The following is a 23,258-nucleotide window of genomic DNA, read 5'->3' as shown; positions in this document are numbered from 1 at the left end:
TGAGACAGCAAGTTGACCAACAAAACTTTCTCTGTCATGATGGATACTCTGTCTTCCTCTGCTGCCTTTCTTTCTGGTGTGCCGCAGGGTTCTATTCTTGGCCCTCTCCTTTTTTCTCTTTACATGCTGCCACTTGGATGAGTTATAGCCAGACACCACTTTTCTTTTCACTGCTATGCTGACGACCTACACATATTTGCCTATGAAGCCTAAATGTAGTAACCTTCACACTTTATTTACTGGTTGCGTTACAATACTAAACAGTGGCTTCACCAAAAATTTATGTTTTTAAATTAATCTTTTGCCTTTTCAGTCACCACTCTCAGACTCTGGAACCATCTACCTCAGGACTTGTGCGCCACCACTGATCTGGGTCTTTTTAAATTTAATCTTAAAACCTTTTTATTGAAGCAGGCTTTTAGTGACTTTCTGGCTTTTTTGTTTGTTTGTTTTGATTTTTTTGTTTTTAACTTTTGTAATGTGCAGCACTTTACACATCTTTTGGCTCTTGGAAAGGGCTCTATAAATAAATGTTGATTGATTGTTTGGGACTCATTTAAGTTTTAAATAATATTTGACAATAATTCTCTTTCTTAGTCACTTTTTACAATAAAAGAAATCAAACCATTTCTGCACTCTGGCTCTGTATTTATCATTATGGTAAATATTATTTAATTTATTCATCAGATCTTTGAAAAAAATCTATTCATTTTTATGAGTTTAAAAGAGGAATTTCTAAAAGAGCAATAGAAATAATTCATACATACGATAAAGAATTCAGTGAAATAATTTTTTTTTTTTTTTTTATTTAGACCTCTTATTGCTAAGAGTTTACCAGGTTTGTGAAACAAGCTCTACTCTGCTGCATACAGGAATTTATCTTGAGAAAACACATGCTATTTGTGCAATTATCAGTGTGTTTAAAGGAAAGTGTGTCAGTAACTGGAATGATTAGTAGAAAGAGTTTTTGGGAAACTTCTCCCGAAATAAAAAGCCCTTTGTTGGTCTGTCTGCTTCAGCCCTGTCCCCTTGTCTTAGAATGATAGATAGTGTTTCTCATGTGTTTGTGTGTGTGCACGAGTACTGTACATCCACTGCAATCTGTTTGTACAAGCTAAAACCACTGACACCAAGTTTCCCCTCCTTTTTCCCTCCACAGACCGCTGCTCTTACTTCATGAGCATTAGGCCAAACCTCCCAGATGCTCCATCCTCAGCGTACCACTTCCCTCCGCGACAAAGTTCACTGAACCGAACAAAACCGTCGCAAAACTCAAAAAGAGGAAGAACGACAAATCAATATAGCAGTTGTGACAGTACAATTCACAAGTAAGTTAAATTAGGCATCTGCACGTGTGACAATTGTGAGAACTTCCTGTTCTGGCTCTCCCTTAGTGACACATTGCTTTTTTGGGGGGGGCTCAGGTTGTACTATGCAGTTTAGCAAGCTGATGTTTTGTCTAAAAACAAGTGGAGCAGCTGAGCGTGTGGGATGAATGAGCAAAGAAAGCAGAAAAGGAGGAAAAAACAACCATGCTGAAGAGCTACCAGGTGGTTTACATTGGCCTGGAGCTGCTGATCGCTCTCCTGGCTGTAGCTGGAAACATCCTGGTGTGCTGGGCCGTCTGCCTCAACTCCAACCTGCAAAGCATCACCAACTTCTTTGTGGTCTCACTGGCAGTGGCTGATATTGCTGTGGGGCTGCTGGCCATCCCTTTTGCAATCACAATTAGGTATCATTTCCTTCTTATTGAATTTGGGGCTGGGGTTAATGTCGTGCCACTGAAATATTACATTATCAGGCATGTTTTACGGAAGATTTCTAATGTTTGATAGGAGATATTTGCTGTTTTTGTATTTATATCAGTATGGGCTTCTGTGCTCATTTCTACGGCTGCTTGTTCATCGCCTGCTTCGTCCTCGTGCTCACTCAGAGCTCCATCTTCAGCCTGCTGGCCATCGCCATGGACCGTTACATCGCGATCAAAAACCCTCTCAGGTGAGTGGGGGTGAAGGGGATAAATGGCAACTGATTAAAAAAAAAAAATTAGATTGTGTGCAATTCTTTCCAGGACTTAATGAAGAAGGAAAAAATGTGTGATCTTTTTGGCAAAGGGTATTTGAATGATGATCAATTACCACCACGTCAAATTTTAACTTAATATCTGTAAAATTGGCTGAGCTATAGCCATTTTTGTGTTTGCTAAATTTGATTAACTCTGGTGGCCATCTTAAATTCGATTATCTCCAGAAGTTAATTACTTGTCATCCAATGAATTATTTTTATGAGTTCCTATAAAATCCACCTGCTAGTTCAGAGGAGGTTTTGCTAACAGACAGACAGAGTTAATTTCAACAGTTAATGCAAAGGTTTTAAGTTAAGCTCTTGTGAATTTATCAACATTTATTGAACCAGGCAATTCCCATTGAGATCACAGATCTCTTTTGCAAGGGAGGTCTGGGCCTGAAGGCAGACTAAGCATGTTTTTGGTCTGTGGGAGGAAACTGGAGTACCCGGAGAAAACCCATGCAAGCACGAGAAGAACATGCAAACTACACACCGAAAGACTCCAGGTCCAACCAGGGATTGAACCCAGGACCTTCTTGTTGTGAGGCAACAGTGCTAACCACTGAGACATCATGCTGAATGTAGCATGTGTGTGGCTGTTAACTGTGGCAGCCATCTTGAATCATATTGATCCCATATACCAAAAAATAAACAAACACACGCTCATGCACACATAGACACAGACATGGTTTTAGCAGCATTCACAACACAAAATCCAAGTGTGAGATCTTTGCTTAGAACTTATATGAAATCATGTGAGATCAAACATAACGTTATTTTTAAGGTTTGACCAAAATGTCTACAAATCTCATTTATTGGTATAAAAGGCAGACGATGTGCATCAATTTAAGGAATGCTGGGGCTTTATTTATTTCTGTCATACGGTTTGTCTACTAGGAAAATATCTCATGAACCACTGGACATGTTTATGTAGTATGCATTCATGTAGTATAATGACATGATTGCGCTAAGTCTATTTTACAAAGCCAAACTTAACATTATTTTAGATGACTACATAAACTAGTTATTTACTGCACAACCTTTGTATTCTCAGTAATTTGGCAGATTTGGACTTTATTTCTAAGAGGTATTGTCACAAAAATTAAACAAAGAGTGCTGCATTATGTACTGGGGTTCTGTTAAACCGTTCAGGTACAACAGTGTGGTGACAGGTCAGAGGGCAAAGTGCATCATAGCACTGTGCTGGACCCTCTCAGTTGGCATCGGACTCACACCCATGTTTGGCTGGAACACAGGTGAGACATGTTTTTTTTTAAAGCAACGATCATGCTGTTTTAATAATGCAACATCCCTAAATTTAAAAGTAAAACTATTCCGACATGGCCTTTTTTCTTGCAAGAAAAATGTGACTGTTTAGTTAAGTGTTTCTTGTTCATTGTCCAGTTTGTGTATGTTTTCTGTGCGTGCAATAAATCTCCTGAAGAAAAAGCCCAATCTGAGATTGTTTATGAGTTCCACGTTGGCCCATAATGTTGTTTTTCAGTTCATTTAATTTCCACAGAAGCTTTGCATACAAATATTGGATGGAGAGTTACATTTATGGCTCACATGTGTAAATGCTCATCTGGGCAGTCTAGGAGAAAAAATGACAAAACCATCCTTGAGATTTGACAAAACGGGATTTTTCCTGATGCCAGTTTGACGTGTTTTCCAGTAAGGACAGCTTCCATATTTGAAAATAGTTTAGAATTGTATTTGGTTCACAATCAGACTGTCCACACTTTTGAAAAGTGAGTAAACAAACAACTATATAAGAGTTAAATAGAGCCCTGATTTAGACACCTGTTTACTGGATGTATAATCTGAGTATCATTTCTTATTTTTGTTGGCACATGAAAGTAAGAACTACATCACTGTGAATTTAATTTGAATTCCTTTCTGGATTAAATCAGATTTTCCACATTTTTATTTTTGTCACAATTTCTGAGGAATATTGAGTTTTATGAGACTAAACTCTGCTTTTACCCCCGAGTGAGTTACCTCATGCACATTTATAGTAAAATAAATTTGGTTGATTTAATGAGGAATAAAAAACTGACAGTAAATGCATTTTGTCTTTGTTGCACAGGGTGGAACTCCACCATCACCGCTGTAGGAACCACCAGCTGTCCTGAAGGCATGACCCAATGTTTGTTTGAGGAAGTAGTCACCCTGGACTATATGGTCTATTTCAATTTCTTTGGCTGCATTCTGGTTCCTCTGCTGCTCATGCTGATCATCTACGTCAACATCTTCATGGCGGCGAGGCGGCAGCTCCGACTGATGAGCGTCAAAGTCGCTCACACACCTGCCCCCGGACAGAAAGCGCCGTCTTCCAGCTCGTCCCGTTCAGTCCTGCAGAAGGAAGTGCACGCTGCTAAATCTCTGGCCATAATTGTAGGTTTGTTCGTTCTCTGTTGGCTTCCTCTGCACATCATCAACTGTTTCAACCACCTGTGTCAGGGCTGTGAGCGCCCACACATCTGGGTGATAAACATCGCCATCATCCTCTCCCATGCTAACTCCGTTGTGAATCCCTTCATCTATGCCTACCGCATTCGGGAGTTCAGGCAGACGTTTCGAAAGATCTTTTACCAACACATCCTGAGACGGAGAGAAGCACTTGGGGCTGGGAACGCTGATAGCAGGGGTGTTGGGAGCAATGGCATCAGACGCATCTCCCAAACCAGCAAAGAGGGTTCAACGTGTGGCACGACTGTGAACAGCTTCATCCTGGACCCTTATCCTGATCAAACAAGACACAGTGCTTCACATGAACCTTCTAGCTGTTGGATATCAAGTTTAGACGTGTCATCAAGCAGCTGCATACCCAACGGACACCACGTAACGAGTGGGAGCTTGACATTTTCTGCACAGGATGCATCAAAATCAGTCATGTGTTTACAGGAAGCAGCAGATGTTTTAGAACTCAAAGACAGAGGAAGCTGCGCTGCTTTTGCAAACATTCAAGCTCTCCCCCCAAATCAGATGGACTGCACCTGTTCTGCAAAGATTACAGAGGTCTCGTGACAAAGATGACTGTGTGCACAAAAACAGGTTTTAACGTCATGACACCCGGCGCTGTGCAAACGTGACATGTATGGAGTCTCAATCAACGCCATCAGTGAGATTGTTTTTAGTTCATCGCCTACTGCCGAAGGTGAAAGGGTTAGTCCATGTTTTAGTCCATGTTTGTGTGAGTGTCCAGTTTTCTTTAGCATTAGTAAATATAGTGAACAGAACTTAATAAAAATCTCAGAAAGTAATTAATGGATTTATAGCCAAGACACAGGTTTACTTGGAGTTAGACCCTTTCAAGATGGCCGCTAAAGCTGAGCAACTACATAAAACACAACAATGCCTATGACTCAGTGAGTTATACAGATATTCAGCTAAAATTTGATGTGATAATAGCCCAAAGTCATCCCCAGTATGTGGTCTTATAACATATATATATCATATACATGATCACAAGATTTGTTTTAAAAATTTTGCCTCTGCTAATCAAACGTATCCAACTAAAAATTGGCTTAAACTATATATTAGTCTGTTTTTTAAATATGGAGCTACAGTTTGGTATGGTAGCTGAGTCATCCTTACATCTCTGAGCGCTATCACGTCTTGCAATTTTTACAATACCACATTAGATTGTGCATAATGCCATTGACAGGGCTTGACCACAGCAGCTTTGTACGCTTCTTCTCAGCATAAGATGATCTTTTTGTAAAACTCTGGCACAAAATGGTGTGGTCAATATGCATTGCTTCAAAAAAATGCTTGACTTTTAGTCTCTGTGTGAAGTCGTGTACATTTTTCTTGTGATGTTGCTCTCATACGCATAAACTCAAGAAACAAAATGCTCAAAGCGTGTAGATGTTAAGGATGCCATCTATGATGGTGCATGCCAATTTTTTTATACAAGCATTTTTTTTATTTATAGTACAAAACAAAATGTGCACTTTAATGTAAAATAACTAGAAAGTTTGCAAATCCCTTTAAGTTTTGTTAACATTTCATGTTTTTATTAGGTCATAACACTAAAAGAGTTTAATTTTGTTTAAAAATTGTCTGAAGATTGTTGGGGGAAAAAACAACTACGTTAAAATCAAAGTTAAAAGGAATGTGACGTGTAACAAAATGTGAAAATTGTGTTGGGATATCGTCTTGCTTTTTTTTTTTTTTTTTACTTTTTTGTTTTTTAAACTGTACTTAAATTTGACTTAGTCCTGCATCAGGTCTTACATAGTTTCTTTATGGAGCTGTGGTTACTTTCTGCTGAAAACCTCTAAATGGCAATGAAGTATTTTGCTGTAAAACAGACATGGTGTCATAGATGAAGTGTTTACATGCTGTATATGACAGACAGAAGTTGTTATATTTAAGATGTAATTGGTGCATTATGTTAGAACCTGATGTAGAGAGTAATATATTCTGACAATGTTTTGTTTAAGTAAAGCGATGTAATTTTTGAAATGGTTGGATATCTGCAGAGCCCACAATGTTACTGGTTTGATTGGTGATTAGACAGCTGCCATGCAACACCTGCTCTTTGTCGTTTCAACATCTGCGTGACAAGAGTTAAAGGCACTGATGTACATGAACTGGCTACTCGTTGGCCAAAGCAAAGGGCTTGTTTGAACTTTGCAAATACAATATGTATGTAATGCTTTTAGAGATAGACTTGTACACAAAAAAGCACATGCACATGCATGGATGCACACACATGTAAAGTGCATGGCCACAAACTACTCACCAAGAGTTGTTTACAGAGTAGCCTGGCCACTGACGCTAGTCAATGAGCCAAATGCAATGAAAATCAAATGAAGGTTCATTTGATGATGTCTTTTATTATCCCATTATGCGTTCTCTTTCCCCATTAAAAGGCCCTTCTTCTGTGGGAAGGACCTGCATTAGGCTACTTTTATGTGTCTTATAGCAATCCCACAGACATGTCTCCCAGAATAAACATACATGAGTATGTATATAATATGTACTTTATATTTAGTCTTATCCCATGCGTATCAGTTGTTTGGTAAACTTTGTGGTCAAGTGCTGAGCTTTTAAAACAGAATAAACATTTCATTTTAATGCTTTGTTTTGTGTGTAAGGTTGTTTTGATAAGCACAAGATAAAGATCATGAAATTTATGTGGTTGTGGGTGACTCATCTCAGTCATCTATGAGTCATTTTTCCAAGAATTGTATTTTTTTTTTTAACCACTGAGGCTTTGTCTAGAAGGCCATAAAGTTGTAAATGTCAACTTGAAGCCATGATGAGAATGAGATGCATAACTGCTGTGTATCATTTTAGAAACAAAACATGCAAATACAGTATACAGTACTTGCAAATATTTCACTGATGTTTGTTTAGCAATTTTGATGTCCATTTTCATATTGGAGAATATTAATAGAAAACCCAGCGTGCATGAATAACTTTTCATTGTCATTGATGCAAGCTATCATTTTTTAAAATTTATTCATTCATTTAAAGAAAAAAGAAACAAAACAAATTCATCAAAACAAACAAACAAAAAATTCAATGAAAAGGGTGCAGAAAAAAAGAAAAAAATTCTTATAATATCTGTCCCTTATTAATAAAAAAATATATAAAATAACTATAAACAACTCCGGCTTGAACAATCCCCAAAGCGAAAACAAAAAAACGTCAGGCATTTTTCACATTGTACTTTCCTAACAATTTCAACTTATTCATCTTTTTAAACATATAAATTGTTTTAGAAATTTTTATGGTGATATCAAGGCAATTCTATAATTCTATTCCCTGAATTACAACGCAGCTCCTTCAGACTAGTTCTAAATGGAGGTTTTACAAACATTCACATTCCCTTAAGGTTATAATGACTCTCTTTTTTTAAACAAATTTTAATTGAATATTTGGGGGAATTTTTTTATGAGCTTTATACATGACTTATAAAATACTATATTCAACCAAATCATAACATTTTAATAATTTTAATTGATGAAATATATTTGTTGGGTGACCATAGCCCTTCCTACTAATAATTCTTACAGCACTTTTTTGTACAATAAAAATAGGGTTTGCAATTGTTTTGCATGCTTTTTCCCAAACTTCAATACAGTAGATTAAATATGGAACAATCATTATATTATACAATATATACAAAGCTTTGTCATTCAAAACTCTTTTACTTTATACAGTAATGCAATTGATTTAGTTATTTTTATTGTTAAGTAATTTACATGAGATTTCCATGTCAGCTTCTCATCAATAACGACACCCCAAAATTTTATTTGATTAACTCTATGAATTTCAATATTGTCAATTTTAAAAGGGACTTCAATAATTTTCTTTCTATTACTAAATATCATGTAGTTTGTTTTTTTTCCAAATTTAATGATAAGTTATTAAGTTGGAACCCAAATTGTATTTTTAAGAATTCTGCCTGTATCATCTCTAACATCCGTTCAATATCTTCACCCAAACAAAAAAATGTGGTATCATTTGCAAATAAAACACGCTTCAAAAGTCCTGACACATCAACCAGATCATTCACATACAAATTAAACAACTTTGGTCCCAACACAGAGCCCTGAAGAACTACACATCCATTAACACAACATTCAGATCTTATATAATTTACCTGTACAAACTGTCTCCTATTATTCAAATAACTGGATATCCACTGTAGTGCTAATCCTCTAATGTCATATTTATTCAGTTTTTCCAGGACAATGGTGTGGTCAATAGTGTCGAAGGTATTTTTTTAAATCAAGAAAAAACGCTAACACAATACTGTTTTTGATCAGCAGCATTTGTTATTGCTTCTATTAGTTCCATGAGAGCCATTGATGTTGAATTATTTGCTCTAAACCCATATTGACTATTACTTAAAATATTATGTATAAAGCGATCGAGTCTGGTTACAAATAATTACTCTAATATTTTTTTAAATTGTGGCAGCAAGGATATTGGTTTGTAATTAGTGAACACACATTTCTCACCATTCTTATAAAGAGGAACTATTTTGATGATGTTAGGCTGCCTTCAGGCCCAGGTCTCTAAAGAGATGTGATCTCAGTGGAATTTGCCTGGTTAAATAAAAGTTAACAAATAAATAAATAATTAAATAAATGATGCATGATGCAAGCCATCAGTTACTTTGGCAAGTCTAACTGATACACTTCAAAATATACATATATCTGAACAAATACCAGCATTTCAAGACTCAGCTTCAGGTAAGCTGACATTCTATTTTTTTTTTATCAACAAAAATTGAATTTGTGGAAAATAATTTATAACTGTTATGCTACTTTACCTGGATGTTAAAATACCTCCTTTACAATTTTATCTTTTTATTAGTTGACTATGATCTCATGTTAATTTAGTTTGATCTCTTTTTACTTTGGGGAGTTTATTAAAACACGTATCCCACAATACACCGCGGCAAAATGGCACAGGAAGTACTTCTGTTGACCTTTAATCGGAGGCGGAAAAAAGCCAGCGATCAAGCGGTTGCTAAAGCGTCAGGCGCACGTTGCAGAATAAATCTCCAGAAGAAACAACAAAGCAAACCATTCTTAAGCGCAGTTGGAGGTAAATAAAGTAAGAAATATTAACTACATAGCGGAATTATAGTTTTTACTTGTTTTTATTTTAGCACTGGTTTACGTTTGTTTTGCATTTTGACGTTCTTTTCATTCATTTGTAGCTTGGTTAGCTAGGCGTATTTTTCGATCTGAGTTGGGTTTACTGAACTGAAGCTTTAAAATGTACGATTTGAACCGGTTAAATAATTTTAAAATATAAGTTATTCTATTAAACGTTAAAATTGCCTGTAAACTGTCTTCGAGTTTAGTTTTAGGAGCTAAATAATGTAGGATTGTAGCCTTGCTAGCTAAGGTAGCTAACAGCTACATTTCGTCTAATCAGTACGCAGCTGCGAACTTTTATTTACTTGTAGCACTGTTTAAGAAGTAAACTCTGTAAAATATTAAAACGAATATAACTTAACCCGCTTTAACTCTGGTAACAGAAATCGCAAGTTGATCAGCCAAAATATTATGACCACCCAACCAACAGAGTAGAGACCTGATCAGTGTTACTGCAAAGTGGTGTAGCAGCCTGCTGAAAGAGGTCTATTTCTATGTAACCACTACATTTGGGAGACAAATTTATCTAGTTAGGTGACACTCAATGACCAGCCACAGAGTGTATAAATATCATTATCAGAACTGGTTAGATGCTTTCAATGTGTTACATAGCCCATCTTGGGCTTGCTGACAGTCTGTGGCCACGCATCTAACTAGTAATGGGATTTGGTTTCCAGAATACGTCAGCCTTATGTAGCAGGAAATGCTGTGAGCAGGAGTGTTATAATATTGTGTTGTGTTCCAGGGAGACCTTTGAAAGATGTCCATCGGTGTACCAATCAAGGTCTTGCATGAGGCAGAAGGCCACATTGTGACCTGTGAGACCAACACTGGAGAAGTGTACAGGGGCAAGCTGATTGAAGCGGAGGATAACATGAACTGCCAGGTTTGTTTGATGAGACGACTTGTTTCCATAAATAAAGTTAATACGCTGCAACTGCAGTTAAGACAAACGAGTCAGCCGACTCCTTGGATAAGTCTGGAGAACTTGAATAAATATTGGTCAAGACCACTTAAAAAAATTACAAAAGTACATGGAGGTAAAATATAAAGGACGACTCAAAAAGAGTTTCCAATATTTTTGTTCAACTTTGTTGTGGCTGTTGTGACATGTTTACGAAGTGAAAAGTGCACTATAAACCATGTCTGCATATCAAAACACAGCTAGGGAGCCTCACCTACTGTCCTGTGAGTGAGTTTATCACATGACCGTCTTTGCTCCTTCAATTTTCTCCTGGTTAAACATGGACCATGAAGCTCGTTTTCAGCCAGATTTCTGTTCACTAACATTTTATTTTATCTTCTGGAGGACCTAGCGGTGATTTTCATTCATGCAACAAATTTTACACTTTTTGCAGCTTTTAACAAGGTCAAGATGTCTTTGTCATTCGCCTCGTATGTGGTACATGAGGTGGAACGAGTTTGTGTACACAGGGTCCCAGTTACATCCAACAATAGCAAAAATATAAATAGTAAAAGAAAACTATAATAAAGATCTAAGATATGAGCTAAGAATACGCTAACCACTTAATAGTGCAAACAATACGCCGAACAATAGCAGCACGAACATGAGTCTGTGTGATTAGACGAGTACGAATGAATACAGCAGCATGAAATAAATCAGCAGCATGGATAATCAGCAGCACATAGCAACAATCAATGTGGTGATTACAGTGAACTTTATATTTCAGAGCACTACCTCATGGCCATTTAAAACAAGTTTGTATTGTTCTAGGATATTGTTCAAGGGTATGTTTTTCACTAAAATAATATTGGAGAATTGAAGGTGCATTGTGACCTTATAACACCTGACAGTGTTGCTTATAAAACAAAATTGGTATCGGCCAAAATCGGAATCAGCAGGTCAGACTTTAGAAATCTGTGATCGGCCAGAAAACTGCAATCGGTGCACCCCTAGTGTGTAGTTACTGGCAACTTGTTCAAGAATAGGTTTAGTGGCCCCCTAAATTTTATTATTTATTTATGTGTGTGTGTGTGTGTGTGTGTGTACCGGTATTTATTTTTAGTCTATATTGATTTTTTTTTTTTTTCAAGCCTTTGATGATAAGGCAGTACTTTGATTCATCATATGGGGTATTCTGTTCAAATATGGGATTAAATTATTTGCAGAAAGTTTGATATATTTGGAACTTAATTTTAATTTGATGTACAACTCTCGAAGTCCAACTATTCTTTACAACTTCCCATCCAGATATGGCTTTTAATTGTTCAATTAAAAAATTCCAAACTTTACATAAAGTTTTACAGAATACCTGTCTATAATCTGTAACTAGTTAGATAAACAAATAAACTAAATTCTGTTTTTGGTTGATTTCTCCTCTTCTGGGTACAGTAATTGATCACATTGGCCAAATAATGGAAAATTTTATTAATTCCCCATTAAATGAATGCAAGTCTTTTTTAATGTTTTTAAAACTAGCCTTACAGCGTTTAGTTGAGTTTTCTCCCTTTTGCACAAGTTGTTTCCACTAATTTGGCACTAGAGACGCTTATGCCGGTTGTAATAAACATGGATTCTGAAACACCAATACCTGTGTTGAGGAGAAAAATGTAGACACGTTTCGCTTCCCATGTTCAATATTGGATGAGACTTTCACCCTTTTTATAGCATACGTTTTTGTTTTGTATTAGCTGAAGCTAAAGAGATACTCTTTCGATCTTTGATTTGTTCAGGCATGCAAGTTATATTTATTTATATATATTTTTTGTTCCCACAGATGTCCAATATCACAGTGACTTACCGTGATGGCCGAGTTGCACAGTTGGAACAGGTCTACATTCGTGGCAGCAAAATCCGCTTTCTGATTCTACCTGACATGTTAAAGAATGCTCCTATGCTAAAGAGTATGAAGAACAAAAACCAGGGCTCTGGAGCAGGAAGAGGCAAGGCAGCTATTCTTAAAGCACAAGGTAAGTGGAAGCATTTGTACAACTGTCTCCCCACACAGTGCAACAGTTTTATCATTTTCTACAACTCATTAACACACAGCTAATATTAAGTACATTTAAGCACTTTATCCTCTCTAATCCCACAAGGAACCAGGAGTATAAGGTCAAGATGCTGGGGATACTTCATTTTTAATGCTTTAGTCGGGGTTGGGATGGGTTGATTTGGGGAATGAGAGACCTGCATTGGAGTTTGACTTTTGTCAAATGTTTTCTTTCTACAGTGGCTGCAAGAGGGCGAGGCCGTGGTGGAATTGGAAGAGGCAACATTTTCCAAAAGAGGCGATAACTTTCTAACTTTCCTCTTCAGTCTTTGTTTAATTTCGTCATCTTTTGATTCAGAATTGTTTGGTATTCTTTTGCAATCTTGTGCTCTGCGGTTTTTATCACTTTGATTGTATTTTGTATTGAAATAAACATATTTCAGTTTAATGTTTCTTATCCTCTCCTTGACTCACTTTTAGTCTTGTAAAACTATTATACTTTGTCATTATGTCCCTGAAGGCCAGGTCTAAAAGTTGTTTATGATACTGTTGCTTTAGCTTTATGGTTTTTATATAGGACAACTGAAGAGTTGACTTTTGAAACCATGTACCATTTTCATCTGATCTGTTTAGTTATGGGTATGTGAAGCCTCATGAAGCACTGAGGCTTTTTTTGCAATTGTGCAGAAAAAGCTTCAAAGCTTTAGTCATGAGACAACTGGAGCCACAACAACCTCACAGCACTGACTTTCAATCCAGTGTCCGCAAATAAAGTTTAAAAAAAGACTGGTAAGTGTATGTTTTGTTCATTTGTTCGAAAATAATGATTACATCTGCATTACACTTTTTGTTTAATATAGTTGGACAACAAAGTTCTTTGTTAAAGCAAAACATCTGTTTTTGTAAATGTGTATAATGAGTGCGCCTCAGCGTGGATGTTTCTGTGAAACATCTGTGTGCTGTGCAAACAACTACAAATGCAATAATTGCAATTTTGAGACCCTTTTAGTAAAATACAGTTTGATTATTAACACATGAATTGCATATCCCCAGAAAACAATATGTTTGGTGGAATATCAAATATATCCCAGATCTTTGAAGGCAGTTTACTACATTTAGTTTACTTTCCAAACTTCTATCTCTTCACAACTCTTTTTTTTATTTTTTATTTTAGGAATAATGATGCATCTTAAAAAGCGTGTGAAGCACTAAAGTGTTAAAATCTATAAAACTGATTGCTTCAGGAAAAGTGACACAAGATCTGAAGCATCTGTATCATTTGCCAATCACTTCTTAATGAAACAATGTATACAGTCGAATAATAGATATGGAAAATTATGTCAAATCTAAAAAAGCTATGTATTAAGACAGCTGTTTTTTTTTTTTTTACTGGTTTACTTCATGTAAGTTTATTTTAGCTGCTTCCTTTTGGCAGGGGGTTGCAACAGCAAACAAAATGGCATGAAATATGTGGCAATTGTTTTGCACCGGAAATTCCTTCTGGCGCAAGCAGGGCTCGAACCTGCAACTTCAGGATTACTGCGGCACTGAACAACTACCGCATTGGTACTGGTTTAAGTTATGTAACCAATAACCTATTTGGTATATTCAAGCTAGATGGACTGAAGAAAGTAAGATGTTGCTTTTTTTTTTTCAGTTTAATTTCAATAAATTGGGAGTGGGTATTTAATATAATTGACAACTGTTTATTTCAGGGAGCGCGATTCTCAAGTTCGCCAACAGGGGGCGGGCTTGGCCATTAAATGTTTGAATCAAAAATCAAGAACCAGGACATGTTTAGTGTTTTAAAGTCGTTTGGTAAACGAAGAGAAGCGCAATGGGTGGTGCACGCCAGGGTGAAACACGCGTGAATATTTTTTTAAGCGCACTTCACCCGTGAATTCATGCTTTTAGCGTTTATTTTATGTGAAGCGCGCGACCTGGGCGGTTAGCTCGGTTGGTGTTGTGCTGAAAAAAGCACCCCGCCGTCAAACGCATCCTGATCACGGGAAACGCGTTTCGACGTGCTTGTTTCCAGGTTTATTTACCAAAATAGAATATTTTTTTTTACAAGTTTTCAACAGATACAGGCGAACTCAAGTCATTTCCCCTCACGTTTGACCCTTATTCGTTTTTTTTTTTTTTTTTTGTGAGTACGACTGAGCTTCCCGTGACGGAGTGCCATTTTTCAGCACAACACCATCATCACAACAACGGTTCTCAGAGTCTGCTACTCATTCCCCGTTCGTCTAACAGCTAGCCGGAGGAGGAACCTGTGAATTCTGATTTGTAAACCACAGTAACTTAACAAGGTAAGACTTCAGGTGTATCAGAACACGTCTTCAGCGGTTCTGAAGCGATACGGAGAGAGTCGTACTAGCATCACGCCTATTTCCGCAACAACAGCTGTATCATGACAGATGTTGCAGCTGCTAACGTTAGCTGAGCTGCTCCACTTTGAAGCTTAGAGCTGAGTTAGCTCGCTGGGAGCTGCAGCGACGATAACATTCGTTTTATGTCGCATTTTAACCAATAAAGTCGATGTTAACAAGTCGCTTAAAACAGGAAGTTGGCTGTTGTTTGTACCGAAAAAGCTAAAAGTAAATTCCCGTGGCAGTGGTTTATTAAATGTTTCTTATTAATGTGAACGATTTGCTGATCAGATCTGTGCCTTGATGATGTGTGATGGAGTTAAATGTTATTACTTATCATTAATGATTCACATAAAGGCTCAAATTTAAGTATTTATCATTCTTTGGTGTTATGTAACACAACACAAGTTACACTGACAATCTAAAGTTGCATAACAATAATTCTTACCCAAACACACTATTGTCACAATTTCATTTTCTAATGATATATTATAGGTCAATATTCAAGACTAGAAACCAGTCCTGCATTTATTTTGTTTAAAAGTTATTGTTTTCTGTTGAAAACTTTGTCGATTTCTTTGTGAAAATGTATATTTAGGACATAATTGTTTCATCCTGTTCAATTTGATGTGTTTAAATTAACTTAAATGTGGTGTAAAAAGCCACAACTATATTACGTACTATAAAAAAATGTTATGACTATCAAAACACCCAATGTAACTATTAAGATGAATATGCGTATGAGTTTTTAAAGGTCGGGTATTCTGAAAAGACAGGAAATTGCAATTTTTGTGTCTTAGGAAGGACGCGCATACATATTTTTTTTTGCAATAAATTATTTAGTATGCAATTTATTTGTGCCTGGCTGGTAAAACACAATATTTGTATTATTTGTTAGTCTGTGTTATGTACAATAAACAATTCAATATATTGCCATAGTTGGTTTAAGGTGAGGGGCCATTATGGTTAAGGGCTCTGCTCTAATTGAACCTTTGATATCAGTGTTTTCAGTTGATTCGTAGATAAATGAGGGGTTGCTGGTCAGTATTATCATTTTTAGATCCTTTAGTATAATCAGCCATGCAATAATACTGCAGTTAACTTAATCTAGCACATCCTTCATTCTGTTTACAGAAGCTTATCTCTTGCAGACTGCTGACACTGTGACAGTGTTGCCCTGTTGATCTTTTAATGAAGCCGGGGATCTTCCTCTGCTCCAGATGGCTCTGTGTTATGCTGGCATGTCCGTATGACCATGTTTGTCTCAACATGCATAGCTTGGACCCCCAGCAGTTCTAACAACCCCTCCCCTCACCTCCCCTCATGCTCATATTGTAAAGGTTAGGTCATGCGATTATGATAAAAAGAGGTGTAGGCATCTGGAGTTATGCAGCATCTGTTTTGTTCTTTGTGATGCTGCTGTGATCATCTTGGATTGGGAAAGTTAAAGGCTTTTATCCAGTAGTTCCATTATTTATAATTTTGTCCTGATGTTATGTTTCTGTTCACAGACATCTGAAGTTCATTTTATCTATATTGGGAATTGATGCCAGTTATTGAGCATCTGCGTTTTCATATTTTACTAGTTTTGGATGCATTGCTGATTTGTGTTGATCCTATCTGTGCTAATCTAGCTGTAGTTTTGTGTTATCTTGTATTTTCTTTGCAAATATTGGTAGTTGACAGTGAAATATTAGCACAAGTCACTGTTTGCCTTAACAGCATGCATCACACTGCTGTCTAATTGATTGATACCTGTCAAACCTGCCAGGCTCCAAAGTGGGTTTTTGATGCCATCATCAGTTACAAAAGTCCACAAACCGCCTGTGGTGTAAATGGAAATATGACTTCATGTGTTTATTTCATTTTATCAAAGTAGGTCAAGCATGATAAGTAGCCTCGGCTCCTTAGATATAAAAAGCCTGCCGCATCTGTGAATTTTAGTGTCACGACTCTTCATTTTTCTCAACCACGCTGAGGCTTAATGTTCTGATCGGGGAATGTTGTGATAATTTCGAGAGGCAGAGATTGCTTTTAAAACTGGATTCCGGGAGCTTTATTTTCAGCTCAGCGCTAAAAGCGCCATTTCACAAGAGCGCTCTGTGTTTTAGAATGCTGTTCAGAAAAACTGAAGGCCAGAAAATGTCATTTCTGCCAAAAACGAGCAACGGTAAATACCGGGTGGAGTAGAAAATCAGATTTTCTTAGTGTGATGTAACGTCTCCAAATTCGTTTTAAAAGTCCTTTTAAAAAGAATGAAGTTGAGGACGCGATCAGAAACAAAAGATAGAAGCAGCTTCCCATGAAAAAGCCATTCTCCTGGTTAGTTTGCAGCACTATATAAAGGCATGAAGGCCACTTGAAGTGGGTATCTCCTCCCACATATGATGCTTATTCATCACTTGGCTGCAGCACCCACTGTCTTATTTTTATTTTTTTTTATGTATCTGTTAAGTTTGTTTTGCGTATGTACATCTCCACAATCCTCCTAAAACTGATGCAAAATGCATATTTTTTCTTTTCCTCATTGTTTTGTTTTATTCCCTTTTTTTCCCAATTATCACGAATATAAGCTAATGGGTGGACTAAGCAATGGAAAATGTGCTGTTGAAATTATGCATGGAGGTGCTTTGGTTCAACGCTGTGCAGATAATAATTATGTGTGTTGCGTAACTGACTTCAACAGCAGACTGAAACTTTGCTCTTACAGACGTTTTTATTACGCTCTATCTGTTTTTCAGAGCTAAAATTTGCAAAACTAGACGTGTTTGCATGAATTAATTAACACCTAACAAAATGTGCTGGGGAAAAGTCGAGGGTGATTTGTTTGGGAAGAGCTACGTCAACTTGTGTTTCAGAGTAGGTGATTAATATTTCTGTATTTTCAGTCAATTCTGCGCCTGCTTGTTAGCAAAAATATCTTGTGAACCACTGGATTTTAATTCAACTTTTAAGATCTCACGATATCAGATGAGACAGAAAAAAATGGAAAGTGCATTTACAGTATTTTGTTTAAAAATGCTTTCTGTTTTCTTTTATGTTCTTGGTGTAGAAATCGGCAGTACACACTGACGCATCTGGAAGCGAATAAAGAAATTTTATTTAATATATGACGGCGCAGCAGCCTCCCACACAGCTAAATGTAGGTGTGCAGCTCGAGCACGTAACTGCTCTGAAACAATCGGTAAAAGAATATTGATTTCTTTGATTTGCTGTGGTTTTCTATAACTGGACACAGTCCGATTTTAACAACACATTTCTCAAGCATTGTGTGTTTTAGTAGGGGTGCACGATATTGGATTTTTGGCCAATATCCAAAATGCTGATATGTTAAAACTTGTTTGGCCGATACAATACCAATATTTTTTTCCCTAGACCTACTTACATAGTGTTCTCTGCTGTGGAATTTAAATACTACATTATTCTGCATGGTCTTTGTCAATTTGGCTTGCTACTAAATGCAGATGCTAAAAAGGGGTCTGAAAATGATGTAACACTATATATATATATAAATAGCACCTTTAATATCTGTGAGTTATTTTGATGGAATGGCTGAAGTCCGATATTTAACTTTATCGCTAATATCGACCGATACCATCCCGATAATATCATGCATCCCTATGGTTTAGCTAACACTTGTATTTGTGAATCACAAAATAAGAGTTTTAAAAGGGCATTGTGTGTTTGCTCTCTGTTTTTTTACATTTTTTATTTTGTGTTTGTATTTTAGATATAATTCCAGTTGAAGTTTCTGTCTGATGGAGTGGTGGTTGTCAGTGTTTGTGGAGAGGAGCTATGTTTCCCTGTCATGTAACCCCCTGGCCCTCTGCTGAGCCCCCAACATCTTGCAGCAGCCATGTACCCTTAGTGCAACCCTCACAACCTCTGCCAGATTTGCTGTGCAGCTGTCCGACTCCACCTTTAAACGCTCACGCTGAGACGCCGTCCCCAGATCCCATGGAGTCTCTCATCGTGGTCACAGAGTATGAACCCAGCAGAGCACCTGGACAGACGGGGGAGGAGGTACACACTCAGATTCATACTGTGCACAGAATGAGTGAAAATCAGTGTACCGTATTTTCCGCCGTACACGTCGCACCGCCCTATAAGTCGCACCAGTCCAAATATGTCTAATAAAGTGGAAACATCCATAAATGCGTCGCTTTGCCGTATACGTCACATCTATTATGCGTCACCGCTGGTAAAGATGTGTCTCAGTCTAACTTTTGCTTAATAAATGGACTTTGACGGTCATATCAGCTGTATTTCAAAAGCCGATATGTGGAAATAGGCTTTTGCATATGAGGACTCGCTGTGCATTTCTTCGTAATTTAACAAGATAACCACCTAAAAACAATTATTTGTTTGCTCGACATTATAGTAAAGGTGTGTCTCAGTTGAACTTTTACTTAATAAATGCACTTCAATGGTCAAATTAGCTGCATTTCGCTGGGGCGGCGCAGCGAAATTAAGCTGATTTGATGGTTGCTCCAAGCGAGCTGGACAAAGGTGGCAGGCTATGGCAAGCCGATTGTGTCATTAATAGCCACTTTTACCTACTACATGATACAACGGCATGCTATACTACTCGAGTGCCATCTAATGGCTGAAAATGGTAGTGTTAAATACTTTCAGTCAGCATGAATGAAAATGGTCATATCTCAGCCAAAAATTGGTTTATAAATATGGAAAAAAATCCATAAATACGTCACTTCGGTGATAAGTCGCAGGGCGTGCAAATTATGCAAAAAACAGCGACTTATAGGGTGAAGAATACAGTAGTTATAGATCACATACAGAATATGATGAGAAAATTTGAATAACCCATGCAAATACAGACATTTAAATTTATAAAATAATGTGTCACATTAGGTGGAAGAAATGGATAGCTCTGAGATGCCCGAGCCAGCCTCCTCCACTGCGGTGTCTTTCCGGCCTCCATCCTGTGACCTGCTGTCCCACACAGTTGGTCGGCCAGAGGCTCTGCTGCCTGAAAGCCAGGAGCAGAGGGGCAGATTGAGCCTGTCCGACCGGAAACTCTCTCTGCAGGAGCGCTCACAGACTGCACCATCACCCAGCAGCTCCCCTGGACATAACGGGCGCTATATTTACCCGTCATTACCTTACTCTCCCATCACATCGCCCCACTCTTCTCCACGTCTGCCTCGTCGGCCCACCGTGGAGTCGCACAGTGTCTCCATTACCGATCTGCAGGTATAACAAAGCATTTAGCTTAAAGTGATGTCACTCTCAAGGTTTAAAATTACCTCTGTGCTCTATTTACTTAAATGTAATCTTTACACTTCTTAGAGTTTTGATAACTAGTTTTACACTGATTAGATAAAATGAAAAAAAAAATCTATTTAGAGGCCACAAGCTGTGCAGTAGTAATCCTTATTATACAATTTTGGATCTCTGAACCATCTGACCCGCTCTGTTCTTTTGAGGCGTACTGCATAAAACTTTACGAGGATGGACAAACTTCAGGCTCTGAAGTGCTTCTCGTTTACAGCTGTTAGTGTGTAATCTTATCAAACCTGAGCTCAGATAAGCACAACCTTGTGTGCATTTGTTTTAAAAGCAGCAGCACACTGGTAAAGACCAAGTTTTGTGGATGCACAGGTAAGGTTTTATAAGTCTTACTGGATGTTTGTCGTAGCTGTGTTAGATGTAGATGTAGGTAGTATTTCTCTAAGCATCTGAATCTGCAGTTCTTTGATGCCGGGATCAGGTTTTGTTTCACAGTGTTGTATTTTGTAGGTGATTATTTAGTTTTATTTCTTTTACAGGGATTAACATTACTGTAGGTTTAGTGTTATGTAATGAATAGTCTAGAAATATATATTTTTTTCAATTATAGGGTTGAGCAATTTGTCAAAAACATCAATCAAGGGTGATTGGAGTTCGTAGGCAGTAGCTGTATTTTTATTTTTTTAAGAGACCATATTTTCCACTTTAATTAAGCTTATTTAATTTTCTGTTTTAAGAGTTTTGACTTGTAAATACATGTAGAATTCAAATCCAGACTTGGACATGTAAAGCACCCTGATCATGTGAAGTCCAACGTATCCATTTACAGTTAATCTTGTTTAAATTAGCAATAGTTTTGTTATATATTTTAATATAATGAAAATGAGAAGATATGATTAAAAAAAACTTGGTGTTCAACAGGGACAAGACATTTTCCCAGCAGGTTCTAACTTTCAAAAATATTGTGTGCGACAACAATTAGGGCATCGGTTCAGAAAGTGACCATGTGTCTGTTCTCAGTGCGTTAAAGCTGCCTGTAGCTTCGAATTTCACAGATTCAGTACATTTGTTGTAAAACTTTGGAGCCACTATTTATTTAAATATCAAAATAATCCCAAATTATTAACTTTGGATTCTTTTTTTTATCACATTCTGCTTCCAGTCATTCGGAAAACAGGGATTGCTCTGATTGCTATGCCTCAAAGAAAAACTTTAAAGATACCTTAAATCAGTGGTTCCCAACCCTGGTCCCTGAGGAACACCATTCTGCGTGTTTTAGTTGTTCCTCTGCTCAAACACACCTGACTGGAATGAAAGTGGGATTAACATGCTTCTGCAGAACTGAAGGAAGTAATTTAACCACTGAATTAGGTGTGTTGGAGCATGCAGGATGGTGTTCCTCAAGGACCAGTGTTGGGAACCACGGCCTTAGAATACATCATCAATCCTTGGTTGTTGGGAATGATTAAAAAAATGCCTATTTCCCAACCAGATTAGGTTCTGGGGTATCCACGTAGCTGTGTTGTCTGTTTTAAATCTCCACTGCGTTTTGCTGTAAAACAGCGTCAGTGGACCCGGAGCCTTTCCTACTCTCAACCTGCTCTCATCATACATCTGTGGGATGACAGCTCTTTCACAATTCAGAGCATATTTGTAAGATGAGTTTACTTATTATGACCAAAGAGTAATCCCGTTTAACCACCCGTATCACATCCACTTTGATTTTTTCATTTAGGAAGTTTAAATATTTCTGGGGATTAAGCTTTGGTGTTTGTGGGTGTTTTGATCCACACTAACAAATACATTTATTGGAAACTAAAAATGTTTGAATTCACCTTCTTTGTTTCATTTTTAAGTGTAAAAAATGCTACTAAACTGTTAAAACTGAAGTGCACATACTACTGAGAAAATATTTTTTGCTTTTATTTAGCAGATATCAGACACTTTTATGAACCCAGTTTAAAATGGAGCTAATGTAAACAAAGTATAACTGAGCAAAAATTAATTTCTTCCTCTTTTTTTATTGTGAGAAACAACAGACTTTAAATACCCAAAATGCACTGTATCTAAAGTACATAACCACTGATGTGATCCCTTTTGAAGAGTAACACATTTCTCCTCTTTTCTATCCTTTTTTCCTCTCTTTCCCCTCAAGGACTGCGTTCAGCTCAACCAGTACAAACTGAAGGATGAGATTGGAAAGGTACCATCTGAGACAACTCACTGTGATTGCTCTCCTTTCACTGACTCCTATTTCCTTCGCCTCTCTGCCTACTGCATGTCTGTCAAGTAAACGCACATCATCAAGGACATTCAGTAACAGCCTCTGGTATCCTCTCTCCCGGCTGTCCTCATTTCCCCAAACTCTGGGTAAAGCACCAGGGCCATGGGAGAGTTGGAAAATGGATGAGAGGCTGGTATAAATAGTGCTCTCTAAGGGTTGTGGTAGACTTTGTGGAGAGATGTGTGTGTGTGTGTGTCTTTGTTACCTTGTAAGGCTCATTTTTCCAACACACACTACATTGTGAGGACAGATTGCTCCTTACGGGGCCCAAAGCCCAGACCCCATAAGAAAAAGTGCCATCGGTGGGTTAGGGGTTAGGTTTAGGACTAAGTTGTGAATGGAGGACGAGTTATTTTTTCTTTATTTTCATGTACCCTTTATTTATCCAGGTAGTCTCATTGAGCCCCGAGAACTCATTTTCAAAAGAGACCTGTTTAGGGAGCAGATGGGGGTTAAGGGCCTTGCTCATGGGCCAAGAGTGGGGCGAATGAGGGTAGGGGCAGGTGTGGGTGCTTCACCTGCCCCTACCCACATTTTTGATGTTGTCGGTACCGGGGCTTGAACCGGTGATCTTCCGATCACAGACCCACCTTCTCTAACCTCTGCGCCACCACTCCCCCCGAGTTAAGTTTAGAATTAAGTGTGTACTGGTAATGGTTAAGTTTAGGGTTAGGTATGTACTGGTAATTGTTAAGTTTAGGGT

The 23,258-nt window shown here is 37.6% G+C and overlaps 3 protein-coding genes across 4 annotated transcripts in view; all 3 read left to right on the top strand.

The window, feature by feature from the left end:
• The first annotated feature begins 1,532 nt into the window (after positions 1-1,532).
• On the top strand, positions 1,533-5,097 carry adora2ab (adenosine A2a receptor b). Its single transcript, XM_037692723.1, has 4 exons — positions 1,533-1,732; positions 1,867-1,998; positions 3,220-3,323; positions 4,157-5,097. Exons 1-4 carry the CDS (start codon positions 1,533-1,535, stop codon positions 5,095-5,097), a joined length of 1,377 nt encoding a protein of 458 aa, XP_037548651.1.
• Positions 5,098-9,533: 4,436 nt separating this feature from the next.
• snrpd3l (small nuclear ribonucleoprotein D3 polypeptide, like) lies at positions 9,534-13,433 on the top strand. Of its 2 annotated transcripts, none has more exons than XM_037691734.1 (4): positions 9,534-9,642; positions 10,444-10,584; positions 12,437-12,629; positions 12,890-13,433. In XM_037691734.1, exons 2-4 carry the CDS (start codon positions 10,459-10,461, stop codon positions 12,952-12,954), a joined length of 384 nt encoding a protein of 127 aa, XP_037547662.1. In that variant the 5' UTR covers positions 9,534-9,642; positions 10,444-10,458; the 3' UTR covers positions 12,955-13,433. The 2 variants fall into 2 exon arrangements, with proteins under 2 accessions (XP_037547662.1, XP_037547663.1); XM_037691735.1 differs by having other exon boundaries at positions 9,534-9,651.
• Positions 13,434-14,848: 1,415 nt separating this feature from the next.
• Positions 14,849-23,258, top strand: part of LOC119424683 (calcium/calmodulin-dependent protein kinase kinase 2) — a 19,684-nt gene continuing 11,274 nt past the window's right edge. Inside the window, exons 1-4 of the mRNA XM_037692172.1 lie at positions 14,849-14,961; positions 18,752-19,044; positions 19,894-20,235; positions 22,427-22,474. Coding sequence (XP_037548100.1) covers positions 18,817-19,044; positions 19,894-20,235; positions 22,427-22,474 — 618 coding nt within the window. The 5' untranslated portion in view covers positions 14,849-14,961; positions 18,752-18,816. The remainder of the gene's footprint in view (positions 14,962-18,751; positions 19,045-19,893; positions 20,236-22,426; positions 22,475-23,258) is intronic.

The sequence above is a fragment of the Nematolebias whitei genome, chromosome 18, assembly GCF_014905685.2.
Source record: "Nematolebias whitei isolate Nwh7 chromosome 18, NemWhi1, whole genome shotgun sequence".
Lineage (NCBI taxonomy): Eukaryota > Metazoa > Chordata > Actinopteri > Cyprinodontiformes > Rivulidae > Nematolebias > Nematolebias whitei.
This window is presented reverse-complemented; position numbering and strand designations above follow the sequence as displayed.